A 22,113-nucleotide genomic window follows, 5' to 3' on the forward strand; every position below is an offset into this window, starting at 1 on the left:
CGGATGTGTTAGCTCAAGGTCGGTTCGCTATGCCTATAAGGAATACCATGAAAAGTGTGAGTAAATCAAAAAAGAGCTACAACAAAGCCTTGACAACATCTAATTTTATTTGAGTTTCCTTGAATTAAACATGAAAAACCCATTGAAGTCATTAAAAAGACATCGCCAACTGTCTAACAATAGGGTTATATTTTATTGTTTTACGTTCTACGATCAATACAATTTTCTCGATATTTACAAATATTTATAATAATAATTATATAATAACATAATTTCTTTTTTGCCTTTGTTGTTGTTGTTGTTGTTGCTGTTGGGGTTGCTTTGCTTTGCGTGTATTTATATGCTGTGCTTTTTGTGTAAATGAGACTGTTTCGTTTCGTTTTGTTTTGCTTAATGAGTTTCGAATAATAAAATCATCAGATCAGATCAACTCGGTCCATAATCGCATATGTATGTATGCCAACTAGAATACATAACTCTGCCTACGTATGTATATATCTCACGTTCCGTTCATATATATATCTGCAACTTTGAATCATACGTATCATACTCGTAGTTTTTGTCTTATCACATCGCCAGGCAATTTAAATTATTCTTGGTTTGTACTTGGGTAAAGAAACATCGTACCTTTATCTACAAAATAGTAAACACTTTTATAAGTATATAACATTTATGAGAGGAAAGAAGCCAGTGAACTCACCTGGATTGTTATAGAAGTTAGCGCTTAGACTAGGTTTTGGTGGAAGTTTGGGGGTGCCCTGCCGCATTCGCAACTGGTGGGCATAGCTGCTCGACGTGCTCTCCACCGGATGGCTGGGAATGTTGGGGGACATGGGTGTGGCGGGTGTCAGCGGTGATGTGGTCGTCGAGGAGCTCAGTGCGGGCGAGATCGATGGCGGCGGCTGCTGTTCACTGTCCATGGCAATGGCCTGCGAAACCGTGACCAGCGTGGTGCCGATGCACCCCATCCCAGCCGGATCCGACTGCTGGCCAACTGCCGCCGCCCGCTTCTCGATCGCCGAGTTGCGGCGTATCATAATACTGCTGGTGTTGGGCAGGAGCAGGCTGCTCTTGCCCACAAACTCCTTCGACTTGCCGTGGCTGTGTCGCAAGTAGCTCATGCCCATGGAATGGTTGAGCCGTGGCGGTATGGGCGGCGGACTGGGTTCGCCATCACGCGGGGGTAACTGCAAAGGAAAAAGGAAGGTTATTATTTAATAAATTAGTACAAAGTATATACTAAGGAGTATGTAGGTTTGTTATACTTCTAGAGACCGTAAAGGATTCCTCTACATGTCGAATTAATTTGTTTATATATAATATTCCAATTATATTAGTAAGTGGGTTTTTTAACAAAACTTAAGATCTGAATCAAAATAACAATACAAATAGAAAAAAGTTGTATTTAATTTAATGATTTAACTTGCCTTTAAAAGTTGACAATCAGATCTAAATCTATTAATGCTGAATATGGTGTAAAATTCTAAGGTATAATACATATATTATAAAATATAAATTTTAGCCTTTTAAATGTTTTAACAACCATGTTGTACTATACTATAAATTAAGATACCAATTAAACCTTATACCAAGGAGAATGACAAGAACAAATAAGTCTTAAGATCAACTTATAACCCCACTTTAATGATCCTGATATTCTGAGATCTGACTGTGGTTTCATCATCCTAAATCCTCATCTATGGGATTCTACTGTCTGTCTATTCAAGCGAATTATTTCATATGAGCATCAATCTATTCCAATCTCCCATCTATTTTCCCTTTTGGATACTTACTGTGGGTGCGTCAGGCGCCTGTCGCTTCTGGGCCATGTCCGCACAGCTCTCCGTGCGCTCCTTGCGTCGCGGCGGCAGTGGAGGGGGAACGGCTCGGTACTCCAGATTGGAGGCGGTCGGGACGTTGACGTGCGGCGATATTGGCACTGCCCCCGGCTGTCCCTGATGGGCGCTGTTGAAGTAGAAGCCGCCCGTTTGCGGGCTGACCTCCTCGCCGGTCATTCCGGCTCCAGCCACTCCTGTGAGGGTCACCGTGCTGGCTATGCTGTGCGTAGGGCTGTACGGCAGACGCCCGTGGAATGGTGATCGATTGCCGGTCTCGTGGCGCGGACTGACCACTAGCTTGGGCAGCGGCGAGGGCGGGGCGTCGGGGTCCGACATGGCCAACGCAAAGGGATTGCTGTCCGGCAGGGACTGTGGCGGCAGATGCTCCGGCAGCGCTGGACTGAACACATCCTGCGCGGAGGCACTGGCCAGCGAAGCGTTGTTGGCCCAGACATGCGCACCCGGTTTCCTGGGAAGAAGTGGCGCCGGCACCGAGACTTCCCCGTTGTTCTGATCCGTTCGAGTGTGCTGTGGCGTTCCGCTCCAGCTGTTTGTGTTCCGTTCGGGTATGATGACTGGCGCGAAGACGGAGAACGCGTGCGGATTGTGCTGCGGACTTTGTTCGCCGGCGAGGGAGCCAGACGTTCCAGACGCTGCCGGTGGCTCCATTGTGCTGGCCGGATGCACGGATGGCGCTGCCGCTGTCGCTATTGTGGTTGCCGTCGAGGATGCTGCGGCTGCGGCCGATGAAGTGCTGTTCGACAACTTGCTGCTGCTGTTGGACTGATTCTGACGACGCTGCTTGATGCCCGGCGATTTGAGCGGAATGTGCGGCCATTTGCGAGGCTGAAAAAAGAAAATTGTTCTCATGAAGTGTTAAGCTAGGACTTAAGTTAAGAAACTTACGAATTTGGGCACCGTCTTGCATTTCCTGGGCTCAATGCGCAAGCTCTCGTTATAGAGATAGTCGGACATCTGCTTGTCGGACAGTCCGTTGAACGGATCCAGTTGCTCGAAGAACTGCCGAATGGTGGACTCCTCGTTGAGGCAGTACGGCTGGTTCTGGTACTGTTGAATCTCGCCAATAATCTCGGCCACTTTCCGTCGCTTGGAGAAGTTGATCAGCTCCGTGTTGGCTAGCAGATCTGGATTGCCCTCCTCCAGGTGGAGGATGTTCGTCAGGTAGCGACCGAAAAACGGAACACAAGGCGGATTGATGGATCGCAATCGTTCCTGATACTTCTTCAGATGATCATCGCTGAGTTCTCGGCACTCGTCCAGGAATTTCCTGTAGCGTTCTGGCAAGCCCTGGAAGGTCCAACGCAGGCGATAGACCGATGCCGTGCCCATGGCCGCGACAATCGAGAGGATGCCATTGAAATTGTTCAGCTCCAGCATCACCATCATCACTTCGATGGCCCGCTGCATGATCGCCAGGCGCTCCTCGTAGTTCTCCGCCTCGGTGATGGACTTCTCAATCCAGCGGGTCACGTTGGTGGTGTGCTTCATGATTTTCAACAAGTTGGGGCTCTTCACCTCCTTGTCCTTCTTCGTCCAGGGCGAGCCGACCAGCTCCGACGGCTTCACGTTCTTGTACATCTCGAACTCCAGCAGGGTGAGCTGGCGGGCCAGTTCCAGGGGATGCAGGGTGAGCAGCGTAATCTCGTCGTTGGGTACACATAGATGATGCTCAATGGGCGGCGGATCGTGGCCATAGGCGTACACAATCTTTTTATTGCTTTTCTCCTGCTCGTTCTGCAGAGGAGGAAGTAATTTGAAATAAATAAAAATAAAATTTGTAGAAATGCACAGTTTACCCACCTTTCTTTGAACAATCTTAAGCACCGAGTCCACCCACTTGCGCATCGACTTGCCATTCACGTGCTCTAGAAAGTTGAGCAGCTTCTCCAGCAGCATGGGATCCTTTTCGAAGTCGTAGAAATGATGATCGACCCAGTGGCGCAGCACATTGAGCACTCGGAACTGGACTGGCTGCACATACTCCTTGCGATACCGCTTCCAGTCCTCACGGTGGGTGTTCTTGTGCTCCTTGTCACCGCCCCCGCCGCCAATGCCGCCCGGGCCTGCTGCGCCGGTGTCCTGGTAAACCAAACTGGGGTCCGGTATGTTGAAGCGCTCCACCAGGAGCTGCAGCAGTTGCTGGGGCGAGCAGAAGTAGCGATATGTGGTGAGGAAGGTGCGCACGAAGGTCGGATCGGCGTAGATGTGATAGGTGAGCCGCTCGATCAGCTTGCACAGCGTGGCCCCCTTGATCATCGGCACGCCGGCGCTTTCGCGCTCCTCCAGAACGATGTTGTCGCCGCTGTCCGGCACCGCAAACTTGTAAATCTCCGGGCTGGGCATGCGCAGCGGGTGCTTGCGCTCGATGTCCTGCAGTATGCTGTCCAAATGTCGGTCCAGCATCGACTTGGTGTTCACCATCAGCAGATCGGCCATCCAATCGTGCTTGTGCTGCGCATTCTTGGCCGTGAGCACAATGGCCGGCTGCATCCTGGGGGCCAGCTCAAAGCTGTTCTTCAGGTCGTCGCTGTCCGGCCGATCGATGATGTCCACGCGTCGCATGAAGAACTTCTCCTTCAGCCGGTAGTCGTAGGCCGTTGCTCCCGCCGACGGCGTCTGCTTCTTGGTGTTCGCCTTGCACAGCACCATCAGCCCGTCGAAGAGAAAGACCTTGCGCTCGCTCCAAATTCGTTTGCCAGATCCCTGCTTGCTCAGCGAATCCTCTGTGAATTTAGATTGGCACATTATTAGATGCAATAATACTTTGTTCTATGTAAGGACCCTAAAGAGCATACCATTTGGTAATGGATATTCGAATATGTTTAATATTTGTTATATTTCTGTGGTTTAATATTCATTTTGTTCTTTAGGCTTACAGTTTGTAAACAAATAATAAAAAAATATGAGGCCATAAGAAGCTAATGAAATAGAGAGTTACTATTGGTTTGCTTTCCAAATTCCCAGTTACAATATGAATTTAATCTGCATTTGTAGGTTTATAAGAATAAAGCGATTGCTAAATATGTTTAATCTTTAAAACAACAACAACGAACCGTAGTCTGGTTCTGATATTTGTAAAGAACGATCAATAAAAGAATATTTATGGCTGATATAAGGAATTTTAAAGTATTTTCTCCATTTGAATCTACTACCTGCATATTCATTGCCCTTTTAGTGTTGTGACCCACGCACTCACCGCGAATAAATTCATTGCAGTTCTGGCCCACGTCCTTGTCCTCCCAGTGCTCCACCTTCATCTGGAGTTCCCTTGTGCGCTCGATGGCCAGCTGGCGGCGCACTCGTCCACTGACCGGGACCAGTCGCTCCTTGGACAGCACGGCCATCACCTTTTCGAGATCGCAGTGGAGTGGATGCAGCAGGCCCTGGACCTGTTCGAAGCTCTCGATGTCGTCCTGCGACGAGCTGAGATCCTTGAGATGCTTAATGTAGTCGAAGTAAACGAAGGCATGGCAAATGGGCACTAAAAGCAACTTGGGCAGATAGTACTTTACGGCATCGCGAAAGCCATGGCCAGCGGTGGTCAGTGATGATGCCTGAAATGAAGACATTACAAGGTTAAGAGTGGAGTTTCTTAAGTGAAAAGATGGAAACTTACCCCTGGCTTGGACAGGAGATTGCTTAGGGCATCCCGCGAGGCCTGCGAGGTCACATCGTGAGCGTACTTCTTGTAGACATCGAACTCCTCGGCCTCGGCCAGTTCCTCAAAGCAACTGCCCACACAGGGGGCACTCTGCTCCTGGGACATTTCGATCACATCCTCGAGAGAGCCCAGCAGAGTCACGGTGACCTCGTAGATGTCCATGATGTTGGAGAATATGGGCTCCAGCTCGCGCGGATCCGCCACGATCTTCACCAGCTCCTCGCGGAAGACGCGTATGATCATGTGCAGGTCGCGCTGGTACTGCTTCTCGTCGTGGATCAGCTCCTTGACCGTCTCCTCGTAGGTGGCACTCGCCCGCTGGGCGGGCAGCGACAGGGGGCTGGGCAGGATGTGGGCCTCGCTCTGGTTGAGCATGTCCATGAGGACACGGTCGGCGTTCATCACCACCTCGATGTCCTCCTTGGTGATCTCGCAGTGGGCGATCTTGATCACATAGTCGCCGGCCATCTTGAGGATGTCCGCCGAGATGTACTCGAGCACGGCCACCAGGAAGGCGGACACGGAGCTGTCGATCTTGTACTGCAGCACGTCCTTCTGCAGCAGCGTGTGCACCCGCTCCGTGGGCAGGACAGACTTGCGTTTCTTCGAGTTGATCACCTCCTTGGCCTCGTTGAGGGCCCACTGGTCGATGGGCGCCGGGAAGGACTTGTTCACCTTCTCCTCCACATCCTGGACGGAGTGGGGCAGCGGCTTGGCGCACAGCATGGCCAGCAGCCGGAGGCAGAGCTTCTCCACGTACAGCAGAGCGTCCTCCTTGGCCGTGACGCGCGGATGCACTTGCTCCAGCACTTTTTTCAGCGAGGGCGTGAACAGACCGCGCCACCGCGCTGCATTCTCGCATTTGGTAAAGTCGTAGCCATCGCAGTCCTGCAGCCCAGCCCCACTGCCTCCACTGAGGTTGGTGGAGCCGCCTCCATGAGATCCGCCTCCTCCTGCGCCACCCAGGCCGATCCCGCCCCCGTAGCTAATGGTGTGGTGGGCATGACCGCTGGCTCCGGAGAACATTCTGTGCGCCGTGGGAGCAGGGATACAGTTGCGGTGATGCAGTGCAGCAGTCGAGCAGTGGAGCACCTTGGATGTCCGCCTAGCCTTTTCCTCCGCCTCCCCGCCCGTTGTTTGTATTTGTATTTGTATTCGGGTGGCGAGCGGACCGGAGTGGAGCGTAGAGCGGAACCTGGGCGCACAGGGATCACCCGGGCGAGCGTCGCATCGCAATTCGCACACTTCGTTTTTCGCTGAGCACCCTTTTAATCGCGATTCGCTTAGTTTTTAGCAATTGTTTTCAGAATATGTATCTTCTTTTTTTTTTGGCTTAGGTACCGATTTATTTGGAAATCGCCAGTAGGTGGAGAAACATCGATGCCAACATCGATGTTTTTTGGGGCAACATCGATGTTTTCCCATCTCTACTCTGCATTTCCACTGTTAGGAAATGTTAGGAAAACGACTATTTAACATTGCCGTTACAAAATCGACGATTTTGAATTTTGAAATTCGAACTTTGAACAAAACTGATCAGGGCAATGGATTATGGCCCCATCATCGAGAACAGTTCTGGAAATGCAACCTGGGCATCGACCAATTGTTTGGGACCACTTAAAAGAAAGCAACTACTTAGGAAAATCTATAAAGACGACCGCAATTGATCGCATCGATGTTTTTCCCCCTCTAATCGCCAGTCGCGGAGCAGAGAAAATCGTAATTTTCCTAACGGAATGCTAACATTTATGTTAAAAAAAAGTCATTTTCTGTTAATAATCATCGTTTTGATAACATATCTGTTAGGAATCGTTATTTTTCTTAACATAAATGTTAAGGTCATTTATATATGTATGTATCTTCAATATTTTTCTCTGCAAATTCTTGCAGCAATGACGTTAAGTTGGTTGCGCTAGTGTTGACTAATGCGTGATCAGCGACGAAAATAGTGAATGGCATTCCGCGGCAAAAGGAATAGATTTTAAATTCAAACTGGAATAGTTTTCTGAATTTTTAAATTAGAAACGGTTTATAAATGTAAATTTCCTGCATTTCTTGCCTGTGACTGTGACAGGACTTCATTAATTGTCAGTAAAATCGACAGAATATATAGAAATAAAAGATTTTCTTAAAGAAACAAAGGCAGATTTTTAACTATCGATTCCCAGAGAATTTTTATCAAACACGCATAATATAGTTATTATTTTGTTGAAAAAATGCATTTCCAATAAAAGTTGTCTTGTTATTTTGGGGTTTGCACACAAACCGACATCTGATAACAGAACTACCCTTAAACGATCCTCGGTGAGGCCTGTATTTTACATATGTCATAGTGTTTAATATGAAGCCTTTCAGTTTGTTGTTAAATTTTCAGTGATTGAGAGCCCGATTTTTGTAGAATGTCAGCATTTGGTAACTTCAGGAGTTCGGAGGTGGATCCCACGGAGTCCAAACGTTCCAGCTTTTTGGACTCCGATGCCGTAGACCAGCTGCGAAATCAGTGGTGCGTTTATTTATTAAGCCTTCCCAAGACTCCCTTTGAATTGCATCTGGCCAAAGCTCGAGCGTCTCGAGCACTTGAGCTGGTCAGGAGCAAACAAAAGACAGCCTTGGAACAGGTGCCGAAAAGTCTTCGTCGTCCCCTCACGGCTCTACACAATTCGCCGCGTACCATAAGTCGAATGAGGGAAGTCGAGAAAAGAATGCAGACATCCAAAATTAAAGATCCAAAGTCGCAATACAATCTATGTGCCAAATGTGGTCTCGTCAAAGACTCCATTTTCAATAATAAGCATGCGGAACAGCGACTAAAGAAGCTTTTGGCACAACACCCCAGTCTTGTTCCAAAGGGAGTGCATAGGAAAAAGAGACAATTGCAAATGTAATCTTTAAATGTATTAAAATAGTGTTCTTAAAGATATAATTGTGACTATCTCTCTAGTAGTGTACCACGCTGTTTCTTTTGCGGCGGAGGCGCATCCTCTGTTTTTCCTTTGACTCCCACATCGCTTAGTTTTCCGCCCTTACGCTGAAGTTGCTTTTCGATGATCCGAGCATTGTTGGCATAGCTGTCGGCAATCTCGCGCTAATTAAAGGAAAAAATGGTTAATGTGGTAGGATTACATGGTAGTTTTAAACTGTAAATGGTGACCAACTTACCGCCTCGATTTCATCCTCCTCCTCGTCGATGGTGGACACCGTGACGGAGCTGAACTTGCCCATGTTCTTGGTGTGCCTGGTGACCATGACCTTCTTGCCACTGGCATCAACTATGCCCGAGTCCTCACCTCCGCCCGCCGAGGAAGCTGGCTTGGCAGCTGGAGCTTTAGTGCTGCCCTTGAGCTCGGAACTTAAGAGCTGGCTGAGAGGACTCTCGCCCTTGTTGCGGATCAGGGCATTGAACATGATGAAGGTCACCTGGGAGTCGGGGCTGTGGCGATAGTAAAGTGGCAGATTGCAGCTGCGGCACTGGAACAGAACGATTGAATCAAGTGGGTTATATAGTAAAAATACTAGGGATTGGCTCACCTTATAGCGATACTGCTTCTCTATCGCATTGCCTCTGCTTTTCCGCTTTATGTAGATCATCTTTGGCGTGGGATTGTAGGTGAGTTTGTTGGCATGGTCGTTGGCATTTATCACACGGGCGTTGTCCACCTCCCGAAGGGGCAACTGGTCCAGAGTGCAGTCTAAAAAACAGGGTAATTCAATGACCATCTCTGGTTGAGTATTTCAGTTAATCCTACCCAGAATCAAAGCCATCTTGTTGCACAGGCAATAGTAAATGTTTAGGGGTTTCTCCTCATTGTACTCCTCCTGATCCTTGGTATCGGAGCAAACGATACTACGTGATACTACCTTGGGCATGGTTATTTGTTGGTTATTGTTTAATTAAGCTAATTCTACCGATTTCAGTAACGCATGAAAATGTAAATAAACGAACAGTGTGACCAAATCACATTGCCCAAAAAATGCATAAAATGTACTTACTTTAATACCCAGTTACCACTAAATGGTTGCTATTTTAAATTTTAATTTTTTTTTAATTATTTCCATAAACATACTAAAGTGTAAGCTAAGATCTTAAATTACTACTTATTTCAAATACTGCAGCTGTTAAACGATATTGGCAAAGTTTAAATTTGCGATTGAAAATGCATATCAAACGCAATCGGTATTTTTCTAGCAGCTGATCGACTTTCGATAGTACTGACTTATCGAATATATGGTATTGTGAAATGTGATCGGGTTAATGTTTATATTTACCAAAACAGCTAAAAAGCATTTAAACAAACCGGAATTCCTCTGTTTTCAATGCCTACAACGGAAAATAGACCGTCCGTTCAGGATATAGCTAAGCCTTGTCTCGACAAATTTGAATCGTTGCCAAAAACAGGAAAACCCACTGCCAACCAATGGACAGTTTTGGCGGGAGTTTTGGAGTTCAACCGGAAAACGGGGAACAGTCAACTGGTGGCCCTCGGATGCGGAACCAAGTGCATAGGACCATCCAAACTTTGTCCAAAGGGCTTTATTCTTAACGATTCCCATGCTGAAGTGTTGGCACGACGGGCGTTTCTCCGCTTTTTATATCAGGAATTGAAGCAGGAGAGGATCTTTAGGTGGAACAGTGACCTAAAGAGTTACGATATGGATGAGCACGTGGAGTTTCACTTTCTAAGTACCCAAACCCCTTGCGGAGATGCCTGCATTTTAGATTTAGAGGAACCAGAAATAAAGGCCAAACGCCAGCGACTGGATGAGGAATCAGAGATGGTTTATACAGGTGCCAAGCTGATAGGTGACCTAGATGATGTAGATCCAATGCAGCAGACGCCGGGAGTTCTGCGAACCAAACCAGGACGCGGAGAACGCACCTTGTCCATGTCCTGCAGCGATAAAATTGCCCGTTGGAATATCCTTGGAGTGCAGGGAGCCCTACTCGACTCCCTGATCTCGAAACCCATCTATTTCAGTAGCCTAAACTTTTGTTGTAAAGATGCCAAGCTGGAGTCCTTGGAAAGAGCCATCTTTAAACGTTGGGAGGCGAAATCCTTTGACCATGATCGCTTCCATCCTCAAAAACCACAGATTCGCATAGACTCTAACATCACCTTTGAGTTTTCCCAGCGCTCCGACTGGCAGCCTTCGCCAAATGGCTTAGTTTGGTCTCAAGTTCCTGAGGATTTGAGGTATGTAGGTTCTCTCTAAATATTTCCCTAACGTAATAATACAATTATTTTCTTTTCTTTGCAGACCCTATGAAATCTCGGTAAATGGCAAGCGTCAAGGGGTGACCAAAAAAAAGATGAACACTCCACAAGCTGCCTTGTCAGTTAGCAAATACAATCTGTTCCTTAGTTTTTTGGATATACTTAGGTTCAATCCAAAGCTCTGCGAGAAGTTTAATGAAAACATTTTCAATCTTGAGACGATGTCGTATGCTTCCTGTAAAGATTTGGCTGCAAATTACCAGATGGCTTGGCGTCAATTAAAAGATATATACTTTATTCAGTGGACCAAAAAGCCAAACGAATTGCTAAACTTTACTCCAATAACCAATAAATGACAAAGGCAATTAACAGCCAATTAAACGAGAATGAGAACTATAAAGTTCTACAAATTAAGCTTTCATATATATATATATATTAATCAAGCGGACATTTATAGTTGCTATTGGATAGGAATTTCTTTCTTTTTAAGAAAGGGTAAGAATAAATCCTGCTGATACTTGATATCCTAACAAAATTACCTATTTTCCATTTTAGACACCCACTTCTCTATACAAGTTCTTTTCTCAAAGAACAAAATTCACGAAGAAAAGGTTATCCAAATGAAAGGGTCAAAGAGAATTTGTCTTGCACAATTTCTCTGAAGAAACCCTTGAATTAAAACACACACTGGTTCATCATATGCAACATCTAAGCGTGTTATATTTATTTTATAATACCATAATAACATTAATCTAATTGTCATTTTGCAAACGTTTAACGAACAAACAAACAAACAGGCGTACATTAACAATTAAGGTTACAGCTACATATCCACTGATGCGAATACGGATACGGATGCGGATACGAATGCACATAAAGGAGGTATATTCATATGCTTGCTGAGAGTACGAACTAAGACGAGAATTGAACAGTGGGATGTGCCGGTCCAGTCCGAGGCGTACGGATGTGATGTGTGGGTGCGAACAGCTAACAGCTAACAGCTAATCATACGACTCGAATCCGTTGACTATCCAGGGATTATGACCATTTCATTAAGCGGAATCAATGGCCCCCGATCTCGCGCAGCTCACGCTTGCCCAGCGGCAAGGGAGGACGGAAGTTGTTGATCACCTTGCCGTTGAACTCGTTGCAGGGACACTCCTCCTTCACGTCGTAGGCGTTGAGGTTGCGCATGGCGTTCAGCTGGTCGTCGGACACCTCGATGGGCGTCTTGAACACGATCCAGATGACGCACTCGGAGCAGGGCGGCGTGGTCAGGGAGCCCTCGTACGTCCAGTAGGTGTGCACATCGGGCAGCAGCTGGCCGGGATCACAGCCCTGGGGCAGGGTGACACGGTCGCCCTTGTGCAGGACGAACTGCAGCAGGCTGCTCACCTTGTCCAGCTCCGCGTGATGCTTGCCAGCCTGCAGGAACACCCCCAGCACAGCCAGGCCATCGGGAGCGGCTGCCGCCTCGCCAAACGACTTGTACTTGGTCGTGTTCCAGTGCACCAGGTGCAGCTCGCCGGCATAGGACACTCCGTCGACCGTGTGCTCGGATCCCTTGGAGTCCGTGCAGCCCCAGTGGCAGTGGAACTGCTCCAGCTTGAAGATCTGGTTGCCCAGGGGTCCGCCGGTCAGCTCCGACTCGGCGCCGTTCACATCCACGCGCCAGCAGTAGCCTGTAAGTAATGAACATAATTTATTAACAATTATAGTGAAAATATTAAAAAAAAGAAATGGAAATGATTTATTTATTCTAGTAGAACCCGGCTTAAAGCCTATTTTCGTATAATACAAATATTTAACTATTAAATCACGCAAATTGATATGAATTGTATTTAGTATTCTGACTTTATAATTAATTATAATATTCGATATGGAATTTTTCAATTAATAGCCAAATATTATTTTAACTATTTCTGTTTTTATCATCCTAGCAATAATGTATTACAAATAAGAGGTAATACATTACTAATAGTACATTCTGTTTTGTTTTGTAAATAAAAGTCGAGGAATTAAAAACAGAGAGAAGTCTATTCACAAACAATGAAGAAAATTGGGAGTTATAAAAAGGAATTCCCAGAAGTTTTTAACCAACTTCTACTGGATAGAAATGTGTTCATTAAATCAAAACTATATTAAACTTAATCGAATAATGCTTTTATAATGTGAGAATGTTTAGAATCTGTTTTGCATATAATCCCACAGATATTAATAAGTCTTATGATGCTTACCAGGATTGACCAGGCTCTTGGTGTGCTCCGGCACATACTTCCACTTGAGCGGAGAAACCTTCAGGTCGCTGCCCTTTTTGGCGCTGGAGGGCGTGATGTCCACGGGCGACTGGCGATGTCCAGAAGCTTGGGGGTAGTCCTTGGCCCAGTGGGCAGGTCCTGAAAGAAGAATATTGAATGGGGCTGGGATAAGTACACTTCCACTAAAGTCATTAGGTATTTGTTCTCCCAAATTAACCACCCTAATTACGCGCTAATCCGTCGATAAGATTCAATAAATCAACTAAAATCAATTCAATCAAGTATTTCATAGGGGATATTTATGGCTAGTCTAATGGTTAAACACTCAGAAACTAATTCTTTGTTTGATTATACAAATAAAACATGTCGTAAGAAATCAATCAGGGATTTAATTCTTGCATTCATGTAGTTAACTTTATAACCACAATATCATTTTAATAAATCATTAAGTTTATTTAACCACATTTAATGCAATAAGAATGTTAACTTAAATATAATGAAATAAAATGTTATGGGATTTGAATAAAAAAATAATAATAAAAATAAATTAAAAGAATTACCATCTTCAACTGAGAAGATACTTTGACTTAAGAATGAGTAAATGAATAAAAAGTAATTAAAGTACTTGGCATTTTTATGACTGGATAATACTTGTGTTTGCCGAAGCATTGACTTAGCATCTTATTTATGAATATGTCGCCAACTTAAGCGTTTGCTCAACTGGCAGTCATAATATTTGCATAGACCTTTTATCTGACCAACCGGCTGAGGCAATACAAGTATTTGCACAATTTTCTGTTCCCCTGTTTGCTGCATTTTACGATTTATGTGCGTGTGTGTGGATTCTTTTTTAATTACTGGCGGTGGTGTGCAAAGTCATGGCAAATATTGACACAGAGAACCACGTCACGTGCCAGTAAAATCACTCTGAAGACCGCAGGCCCAAGTCATGTGATAGGATCGTTGTTGCAGATAAACCGCAAATGTGTGGTCGACTTGGGTTGGGTCGAGTTGTGTTGTCTTGGGTGTGGGGTTGTTGTTTGTCTAAACCAGACCAAAAAATATAGACCCTGGCAATGCAGTGTTAGCTGGTTAGCTGGTTGGCTGGTTACGTTGCCCAGGAACAGACGGGGATTCTTATCTAACCCGAAGACACCGGGCAAAGCCTCATTTGTCATTTGATAGATCGCCCGGCTCAAGGTGTCAACAGCTTTGTAGCTACTAGTATTTCATTCACTGATTCCCAAAGTCCTCCATAAAGTATTGATAATAAATAGCCCAGTCAGGTGAAATGCATTTATCAACGCCGAAATAAAGTTCTTTAGGTGCAAAAAGTTTATGCATGTGACTGGCATGGCCCACATGTCGTATGAAAGTCACGTATACGCCGTGTTGAGCATATAAAAGAGACTGGATGCACGATCCTTTCATAACTTAACAGGCAAGTGCAAATTTCCGGTCGTATTTAACACATTGCCTTTTATAATCAACAATCAGCAGGCGAATAAATCTCCGAAATGGGAGTTATAAATAAATAAAGAACTCGAAGCTTTTGTTGATTTAAATGTCCCAGGCACAATGTCTTTGTCTACCTAACAAATATGCTGCTGACTTTGGCCGTAAATACTTTAAGATCACCTGGCGACATTCTCGCAGTGCCTGTGATAACAATAAGCAGACTTAAAAAGCGTAGGAGAAAGCAAACAAATACGAGGAAATGGCACAGTTGTGCAAACACAGAGCGAGATCGGAAATAACCAGTTGGCATTATGAGACCCTTGAAGCTGATCAAACGAGCCTTTGTCTTACTTATTTAGCCACTTTACTAACTGCAAACTCTTATCGCTCTTGTCGCACACTCCTCAAATAACTCATCATCGTTTTACACTTAATTCTGTTTCAATTTGGATGACAGAGAACAAAAGCCGCAGCGTAATTGTGACCATTAATGCTGTGATAAAATCCAAATGATTTTTTAATTGAGTTACTGCAAATGAATTGCCCACAACCATATCGCCGTAAATGCCCGAATAGAAAAGTAAAAAAAAACAAAAACAAAACCCCGAAGCTGTATGAGAGAGAACTTGTTCCGGAAACGTTTACCCCGCCAAACGGAATCTATTATGATCTTTCGTTCGATTCCCCATAAAAGATTTTCCTTAGCATTGCAGTCTCGAGTTCTGGATGTTCCCAAAACAAGTTTTGTGTGTCACAAACAAAGCAATTTTAACACAATATGGATTTCGGCATTTAAATAAAGAAAAAGCGTATATAAAACCCTGGAGACAAATAAAGAAATGCTTTAAAAAACACGACAAAATAAAATTTAGCAATTAGCATTTACGAATTTACGAGCTAAGCGATTCTAAGCGAGCCTTGCATGATAAAATCATCCGAATTGGAGGGAGGCATGAGTTAGTCGCGTGTTTTTTTGTCTTTCCTCGGGACGATCGTAAGGAAGTACTGGCAAAAACTGGTTGGGGGAAAGTACCCACCCCACCGAATGTCGAATTGTGAGTCAGGCGGCAGTATCTGATGATATATAACTTGTCTCTGGACTATATTGCTTTTTATAGCCACCCAATTGACCGGGCTGAAAAGCAACAACCCCCGACTATTTCTATCGGCCACCTTGGCTGGAAGAAGCCCCAGAAATGCCCTCTACCCTTGGTTTTTACCACGACATTTATCTAACTACCCAACCAACCCTTCAATCACCTGCTAAAATTTTTGCCTGTAATTATTTGTTTGCATGTGGGCAATGGCGACAATAAACTGCAAATGGAATAATTGAATTGTCGTAAAAGCCAAGGAGTACGTAACCGAAATGCATTTCGGCCTAATGAAAAGCCTCGTCGAAATGTTCCCTTTCAGATGTTTGGTCACGTCTGAAATCCGAACATTTTAAAATGATTTTTTCAACCCATTGGCATATATATCATATATACATATTCAATATAAATAAAATCTGATTTATCGAAATAATTTTATTAGCGCGACCAATAAAATCAGGTGTTATATCTAAAGAACTGGCCAAAAATAATATCAAACTGACGATTTTCCACACGTTCCTTTGCCTGAGAGATCGTTTTTGCAGTTCTATTTTTTGTTTTTCCAACCCACTAATAAATATTGAATATTATGAAGGGGTCTGGATTTGATCTGATCTATGAATTGCATATAAAAACACGTACTCAAAGTACACTTTGATGTTATTTTGGTACAATTATTTCGTAAGTAATTTTGATCCAGCCAACTGATAAGTCACCACGAAATATATCATTTTAGAACATTATAAATCCATCGATCATTCTGACTATGACAATTTAATGATATAGACTTTTATTTTGTTTGCTAAAAAATGGTTTTATCATCGCCAGATAAAGTTAAGTTTCCATAAAGATATAGACAGCGGGTTGCGGTTTGAACCAGTAGAACCAAGAATATAGTTACGGCACTGGCGATTTAATCAGCTAATAGATAGATAGGAAATCGGTTTCGGGACATTTGATTGATCTTCGCACATAAACACGCGAGCTGCAATCAATAGTGTCCAGATGGAAGCGTGTCGCTGACCATTCAGACAGTTCTAAAAGTACCCAGGGGTTAGACTCAACCTGTGCGATTTGATAAGGATGGCTGTGGCATCACTGATCGCACAATCTCTACACTGATAAAAAACCATAGTAAATCCCACTATTTTATAATCACTTTAAACTTTGCAACATTGCACTTTATATTAAATTTGATATGTAACTATTTATAGTAGAAGATCAGAAATATTCAATGTAAATTTAAGACATAAAACCTAATGATTTTAAAACAAATAAGAATAAGTTTAAATTCTATAATTTTTACACTTGTTTCAATGTTTTAACGTTTAACCATGCAATTTATATATAATTACATGACTGCATTTAATTTAAACATGCTAAAAGCTAATTTTTTACAATTAAATTTTTTTGATCACTGTACTTAAAATACGAATATATGGCGGAGAGTTTCTCATGCTTAATAATGGGCAATCTCGGCTCTGAAGGAGGAGCTTGCTGATAAGGTTCTTCTTGCGTTGGAAAGTTACCAGAACAAAATCTGTATATCAGTATCAGAATCAGCATCGAAATCGAAATCAAATCAATCAGAGCAATCACAACCAGTTAAGCAAATCAATTGAAATTGTCAAAAATTGAAGTTTTTGATTTCTGAATTGATATGTTGCCAACGCAACTATGTGTTCCATTAGTGTTATGTGCATGGTGAATATATATATATATATATATAACGCATTACGTATACGCCCAAGACATTGGAACCGGTCATGTGTCCTTAGCAGACGAAGAACATGCACTTGACTAGCCTTCAAAGCGGAAAAGACCGAGGGGCACCTGGTGCTCAGAAACCAAACACAAAAACAGCAGAGACAAGGCAAGAAAACAATCGATCGGTGGAGAATTTTTACCATAGTCGAACTCGTTTTGCGGTTCGGCAGTCGAGGCGGTTGACTCCGCCGGGGACTGGTTACTGGCTACTGGGAAGCACCAGATCACGATCACGAGACCCAGCTCGTGCGAAACTCCCCGATCCACAAAAAACCAGCTCCCCGGCACCCGCTCCCCTGCATTTTAATTACTGCCCATTATTCATTAGTGTCCAAGTCTGTTTGTGCGCTTCAGCTTATGAGGCATGAAATCGAAGTGCAGGGCATTGTAAAGATTGTGCAATGAATACAGCATGGTAATCCCCTACTTTTTTGTCTACTCTGTAATCTAAACTCTTAGACTGACTGCTGTAACTTGTTAAATTATCTGACTAATTGGCTATTTATTGAGGTTTTACTCACATTTCGCTCTGATAACTTGATTGTTGTGGCATTTTATTGGGTTAGGTTTACCCCTATATCTTTATCTAGCCAATATCTTATCGCTTTACAGCCCTGTCTGATTCGGGAACGTGACGTTTACTTGTCAAATAGATCAAATTTGTCATAAAAACAAAATGATTAAAAATTCCTCTAAGATAACATTTTGCACCAAAGATAAATATAAATTCCTTTTTCAAGAGGGATAAATCTTGCTAATCGAGACACGCATGCGCAGCGTGTGCATATGAGTCAAAATACTTGGAGCCACCGCAGACGGCGATGTCTGATTAGACGAAGGCCAGACTGGTAAACAAACCGAAAGCGGGAACTTGATTTCGCCGGAGGCTGCCAAACCGCTGCCACTGCCAAAATTCAAAACAAACAAACAAGCCCAAAAAACTGCGCGCTTACCATTCTCTTCGGTGTATCCCCAGTGGTGGCTCATCTTGAAGCTAAGATTATTATATATCCTGTGGGATCTTTGAGTTTCTAAGGGATGTTGCACTCGCGGTTGATGGCACGCGTCTGACTTTCGCTGGGGATCGCTCCGTTTACTTTATAGGGAATACCTATATGTATACGGTGAAGCGGGATTCTATGGGAGCGTAGAGCAGTGGAATCGCGAAGCGGTGTGGAACGTCGACTGTTTAGTTAGTCCGCCGATTGTAGACTGCCATACCGGACTCGGGGCAGCGCTGCTGACTTGAAAACCGGCAGCGACGTCAAAGCGGGCAGCACGCACCTTACGAGCGGCAGCGGCGGCGGCGGCAGCGAAAGAGAAAAATGTATGGGCGAATACTGTAGCACCGGAGAGCGTGAAAGTCATCGGTAGAGCCAGTGAACTAAACTACTGTTTAACCCCACAAAGCCGGTTAGGGGTTAAGGGGGGCGGGGGCGGTGGAGCGGTACCACAACGGCGTCATTAGAACCGTTGACAGCGCGCCGCCGGGTTCAATAGTTTAGTTTGGCCGCACTTGAGTACCCGGCACAATGGGGCGCATACGTAATGAGTTCGATTTCGTTTTCGCAGAGCCTCTAACACTTAGCATTTGGTTTATTTGCACTACCTAACTACTTGACCTTGACTCTGGATTGAGTGCTGGGCGGGATCGGTGGTCAGAAAGCGGAAATGTAAGGAAAGGCAACAATGCATAACATTAATCGATTATTGTCAAGTACGATCGATCAATTTCTAGGAGTTTCAGTAGCAAATCTAGATAGAAAGATACTCAACTATTATATAAAACTCTAGGTTCTTGAATTTGTTTGGTTTTTTATTACAGTTAAGTGTGCTACCTTAGTTATTAAATGTATTTTAATATTATAAATTCACGTTAGGTATTGAATGTAAAACAGAGAGTTTTAAATTTAACTTTAATCTATTTTAAAATTCTTTAACTAAAATTTACAGTGACCAGATCTATATCTTAAAGTTTGTTTTATCAATAATTTGTATTATTATTATTCAGACTTTATGCACAGAAATTGCAAGGTGTCCTTTATGCTGAAGTATTCGCGTTTTCTTTTAAGTATTAAACCTTACACTTTGGAAATGTAGAACACGATATAAAAGGCAAAGGTATCACTTTTGGAGATCGACCACTGCTCAACTACTTCTACTGTGCCTAGACATTTTGTAAATTGCTCCATACATGCGGTAATTTTAATTTTTTCGTTTCGGTTTTGTTGTTGAACTTTTGTGCATTGTTTTTGTTGGTGCTGTGGGACTTAAAGCGTGATCGCGATCGCGCGCTCGACAACGCACACAGATCTACATATTTGTACATATATCTCAATATATACACATATTAGACGGATCGTGGTGGGGGAAATGGGGATGGGCCTGGTGGTGGCGACACGCTAATCGCAGCATTTTTGAGGGGAACTGCTCTCTCCCTTCGCATGCGACTTGGCCGGTAGAGAAGGTGGGAACTGGTCATGGGGGCAAAGGGATCCATAATTTCCATCAACGCGCTGCTCATGTTATTCCATTAGTCCATTGGGCACAGTCACCGCGTAGCACGTAGCCACTTCAGCGAGTTAAGCACAAAATTTGTCACTAATTTCAATTCTGCGCCGCTTTTGTTTTGTGTTCTCTGCGCTGCACAATGGGTCAAATTGGTTGCACGGATTCACAGACTAACACTTAACCATTGTTGTTCGGCAAGCTTTGCTATCCTCACCGTTTTTTTTTTTTGATCAGGGCTATCTTTGTTGCTCCCCCTGGGACAACACTGCGTATGCGCAATTAAGTCGGCGCGTGTGAAATCTTCGTTTGTTTGCACTTGGCTTAAATCTTATCGCCCACCTTTCCCTATACCGAGCTGGTTTTTTTTTCTAATTAACCATGTATTATTATTTGCGCTTTACAGCGTTCTGCCCCCTTGTTAAACCCCCTCGTCCACCCACAACCCCCCATCATCTCATCGACCCCAACTCACGTGCAATTTCTAGTCGTTCGCTTCCGCCTTTTGCCATTCGGCTCGACGTTTTTGCAAAATGGAAATGGAAATGGAAGTGAAAATGGGAATGTATCTGGCTGGAATTTGATTTAAGCTCCCGCTCGGACAGCCCACTTCAAGGTCGAGTAATTATTGTTAATGACAATTAACTGAACCCATGTGACATACAAAGTTTTTTGGTCGGGAATGGGAGCACTTAGAAGAAGCACATCTGATTCATAATTTTTGTAGCTAAACACACTGATTAAATTTAAAAAAGCACCAAGCTTTATTTTAATTGAACAACCATTAAATTGGTGCACATATTTGCTTGTTCATTCCCTTCCATAAACCGATTTGAAATTCATAAAATAATTATCTTTTTAATGCTGTCTTTTCAAAATTTTTATTTATATATCCATAAAGTTATGGTAGACCAATCCTTTTTCATATAACTTTTCCTAATTTCAAGCACATGAGATTATTTATTGCGTTGTAAATGAAATCTTAAAAACATTAATCTTACATAAAATAAATACAAAACAAATAAGCATCAAGAAAAACAAAAAACAACAATAGTTTAAAGAAATATTTACCAGAATGTCGGAGGATTATGTTTGGGCATTTAGTTAGATAAATCTAATCTTGGGAGGTTAACTATCACTTCAGACAGTTCAACCAACTTTTCAAGGTAAAGGCGAAAAGTCGTGAACTTTCTCAGTGACACAAAACCAAAATTGCTGCGCTTTTGTTAGCTAATCATCATCATAAGCATTGTTTGCCTTCTTTACCTCTCGTATAATCGGATCATGTTTATTTCTTTAATTATTTCTGGGATGGAAACACGCGTGGCTAAGGATTTCATTTATTTTGTTATGCCAGCAACTGTTTAGCGCTATAATTCTCTTTTTATAAGGCATATAAAGTAAGTGACTGCGTGTCTTGTCATAGATCGCGAACCCAGTTTGTTGTTAGCACAACTGGGATTCGGCGGAGATTTTTGGGATATTAGGTGGTAAAGATATAGAGATACTCATCTATACAAAATATTTGTCTTCCTCTATGTACGTAAGCGCCCCCAATTAACACCTACCAATGTGAAACTTCGCAAATCAAATCAGAAATCGAGAGCGTGATTAAGTTTCCACTGGAATTGACATATTAACAAGATCTATTAGCATATGCCTTAGAATTTCAAGCTCACACACTTAATACATACGGAAATCCAGCAATCCCAGAAATCTTTTTCGCACAAAGTCCCATTGATTTCTACCCGATCATCTCAGATTCGGGCAGTTTGCAGGTGGTGCGTGTTAATCGATTTATTTAACCGGCGAACAAACAAAGCAGCACGAAAAATATCACTCCGAGTCATGTGGACACTGACTAAGGTACGAATTTTGGCAAAAACAAAACGATAAAATTGACTGGGAATATTCCAATGGCCTCTCTTACTTAAACAAGGTATAAACTCATTCCCTCTATAGCGAAAATTACCTTTGAAAGCTATTAAAGAGCTGTCACCAAAGACTTTAACGTTGGTTTATTGCTAAAATAAATTAATATTTAAATTAGTCTTGATTGGCTAAGAATTTTCTCAAGATGTATAATATATTGATTTTATAATATTCCAATGGCCTCTCTAACTCTAATAAGAAATAAGCTCATTCCATACAGAGAATATAATTTTTTAAAGGCCATTCATTGTCTGCTAAATTTCATTGCTCAAATCATTTTCAGGCACTTCGAAGTGAAGATGCTTCACCAAGACCAATACCCATTTTTTCTGCCGATATCCAGCCAAAAATCATGAAGCTCTC

At 43.3% G+C, this 22,113-nt stretch overlaps 5 protein-coding genes across 6 annotated transcripts; 2 read left to right on the forward strand and 3 right to left on the reverse strand.

The window, feature by feature from the left end:
* Positions 1 to 170: 170 nt before the first annotated feature.
* On the reverse strand, positions 171 to 6,900 carry LOC128262125 (protein son of sevenless). 2 transcript variants are annotated; one of them, XM_052996204.1, is made up of 7 exons: positions 5,476 to 6,900; positions 5,056 to 5,413; positions 3,660 to 4,582; positions 2,745 to 3,593; positions 1,794 to 2,684; positions 701 to 1,187; positions 171 to 633 (listed from the first exon to the last, which is right to left on the reverse strand). In XM_052996204.1, exons 1-7 carry the CDS (start codon positions 6,544 to 6,546, stop codon positions 590 to 592), a joined length of 4,623 nt encoding a protein of 1,540 aa, XP_052852164.1. In that variant the 5' UTR covers positions 6,547 to 6,900; the 3' UTR covers positions 171 to 589. The 2 variants fall into 2 exon arrangements, with proteins under 2 accessions (XP_052852164.1, XP_052852163.1); XM_052996203.1 differs by having other exon boundaries at positions 2,745 to 4,582.
* Positions 6,901 to 7,813: 913 nt separating this feature from the next.
* On the forward strand, positions 7,814 to 8,405 carry LOC128263520 (uncharacterized). Its single transcript, XM_052998607.1, has one exon. It carries the CDS (start codon positions 7,920 to 7,922, stop codon positions 8,403 to 8,405), a length of 486 nt encoding a protein of 161 aa, XP_052854567.1. The 5' UTR covers positions 7,814 to 7,919.
* A 16-nt stretch (positions 8,406 to 8,421) lies between these two features.
* On the reverse strand, positions 8,422 to 9,469 carry LOC128262156 (STING ER exit protein). The gene is made up of 4 exons (XM_052996254.1): positions 9,267 to 9,469; positions 9,049 to 9,209; positions 8,680 to 8,988; positions 8,422 to 8,605 (listed from the first exon to the last, which is right to left on the reverse strand). The coding sequence occupies exons 1-4, from the start codon at positions 9,385 to 9,387 to the stop codon at positions 8,450 to 8,452; spliced, it is 747 nt and encodes a 248-aa protein (XP_052852214.1). The 5' UTR covers positions 9,388 to 9,469; the 3' UTR covers positions 8,422 to 8,449.
* Positions 9,470 to 9,759: 290 nt separating this feature from the next.
* Positions 9,760 to 11,304, forward strand: LOC128262139 (tRNA-specific adenosine deaminase 1). The gene is made up of 3 exons (XM_052996231.1): positions 9,760 to 10,712; positions 10,777 to 11,228; positions 11,289 to 11,304. The coding sequence occupies exons 1-2, from the start codon at positions 9,835 to 9,837 to the stop codon at positions 11,087 to 11,089; spliced, it is 1,191 nt and encodes a 396-aa protein (XP_052852191.1). The 5' UTR covers positions 9,760 to 9,834; the 3' UTR covers positions 11,090 to 11,228; positions 11,289 to 11,304.
* A 120-nt stretch (positions 11,305 to 11,424) lies between these two features.
* On the reverse strand, positions 11,425 to 18,535 carry LOC128262152 (carbonic anhydrase). Its single transcript, XM_052996250.1, has 3 exons — positions 18,264 to 18,535; positions 12,971 to 13,129; positions 11,425 to 12,415 (listed from the first exon to the last, which is right to left on the reverse strand). Exons 1-3 carry the CDS (start codon positions 18,295 to 18,297, stop codon positions 11,796 to 11,798), a joined length of 813 nt encoding a protein of 270 aa, XP_052852210.1. The 5' UTR covers positions 18,298 to 18,535; the 3' UTR covers positions 11,425 to 11,795.
* Positions 18,536 to 22,113: the final 3,578 nt, after the last annotated feature.

The sequence above is a fragment of the Drosophila gunungcola genome, unplaced genomic scaffold (genome assembly GCF_025200985.1).
Source record: "Drosophila gunungcola strain Sukarami unplaced genomic scaffold, Dgunungcola_SK_2 000001F, whole genome shotgun sequence".
NCBI lineage: Eukaryota > Metazoa > Arthropoda > Insecta > Diptera > Drosophilidae > Drosophila > Drosophila gunungcola.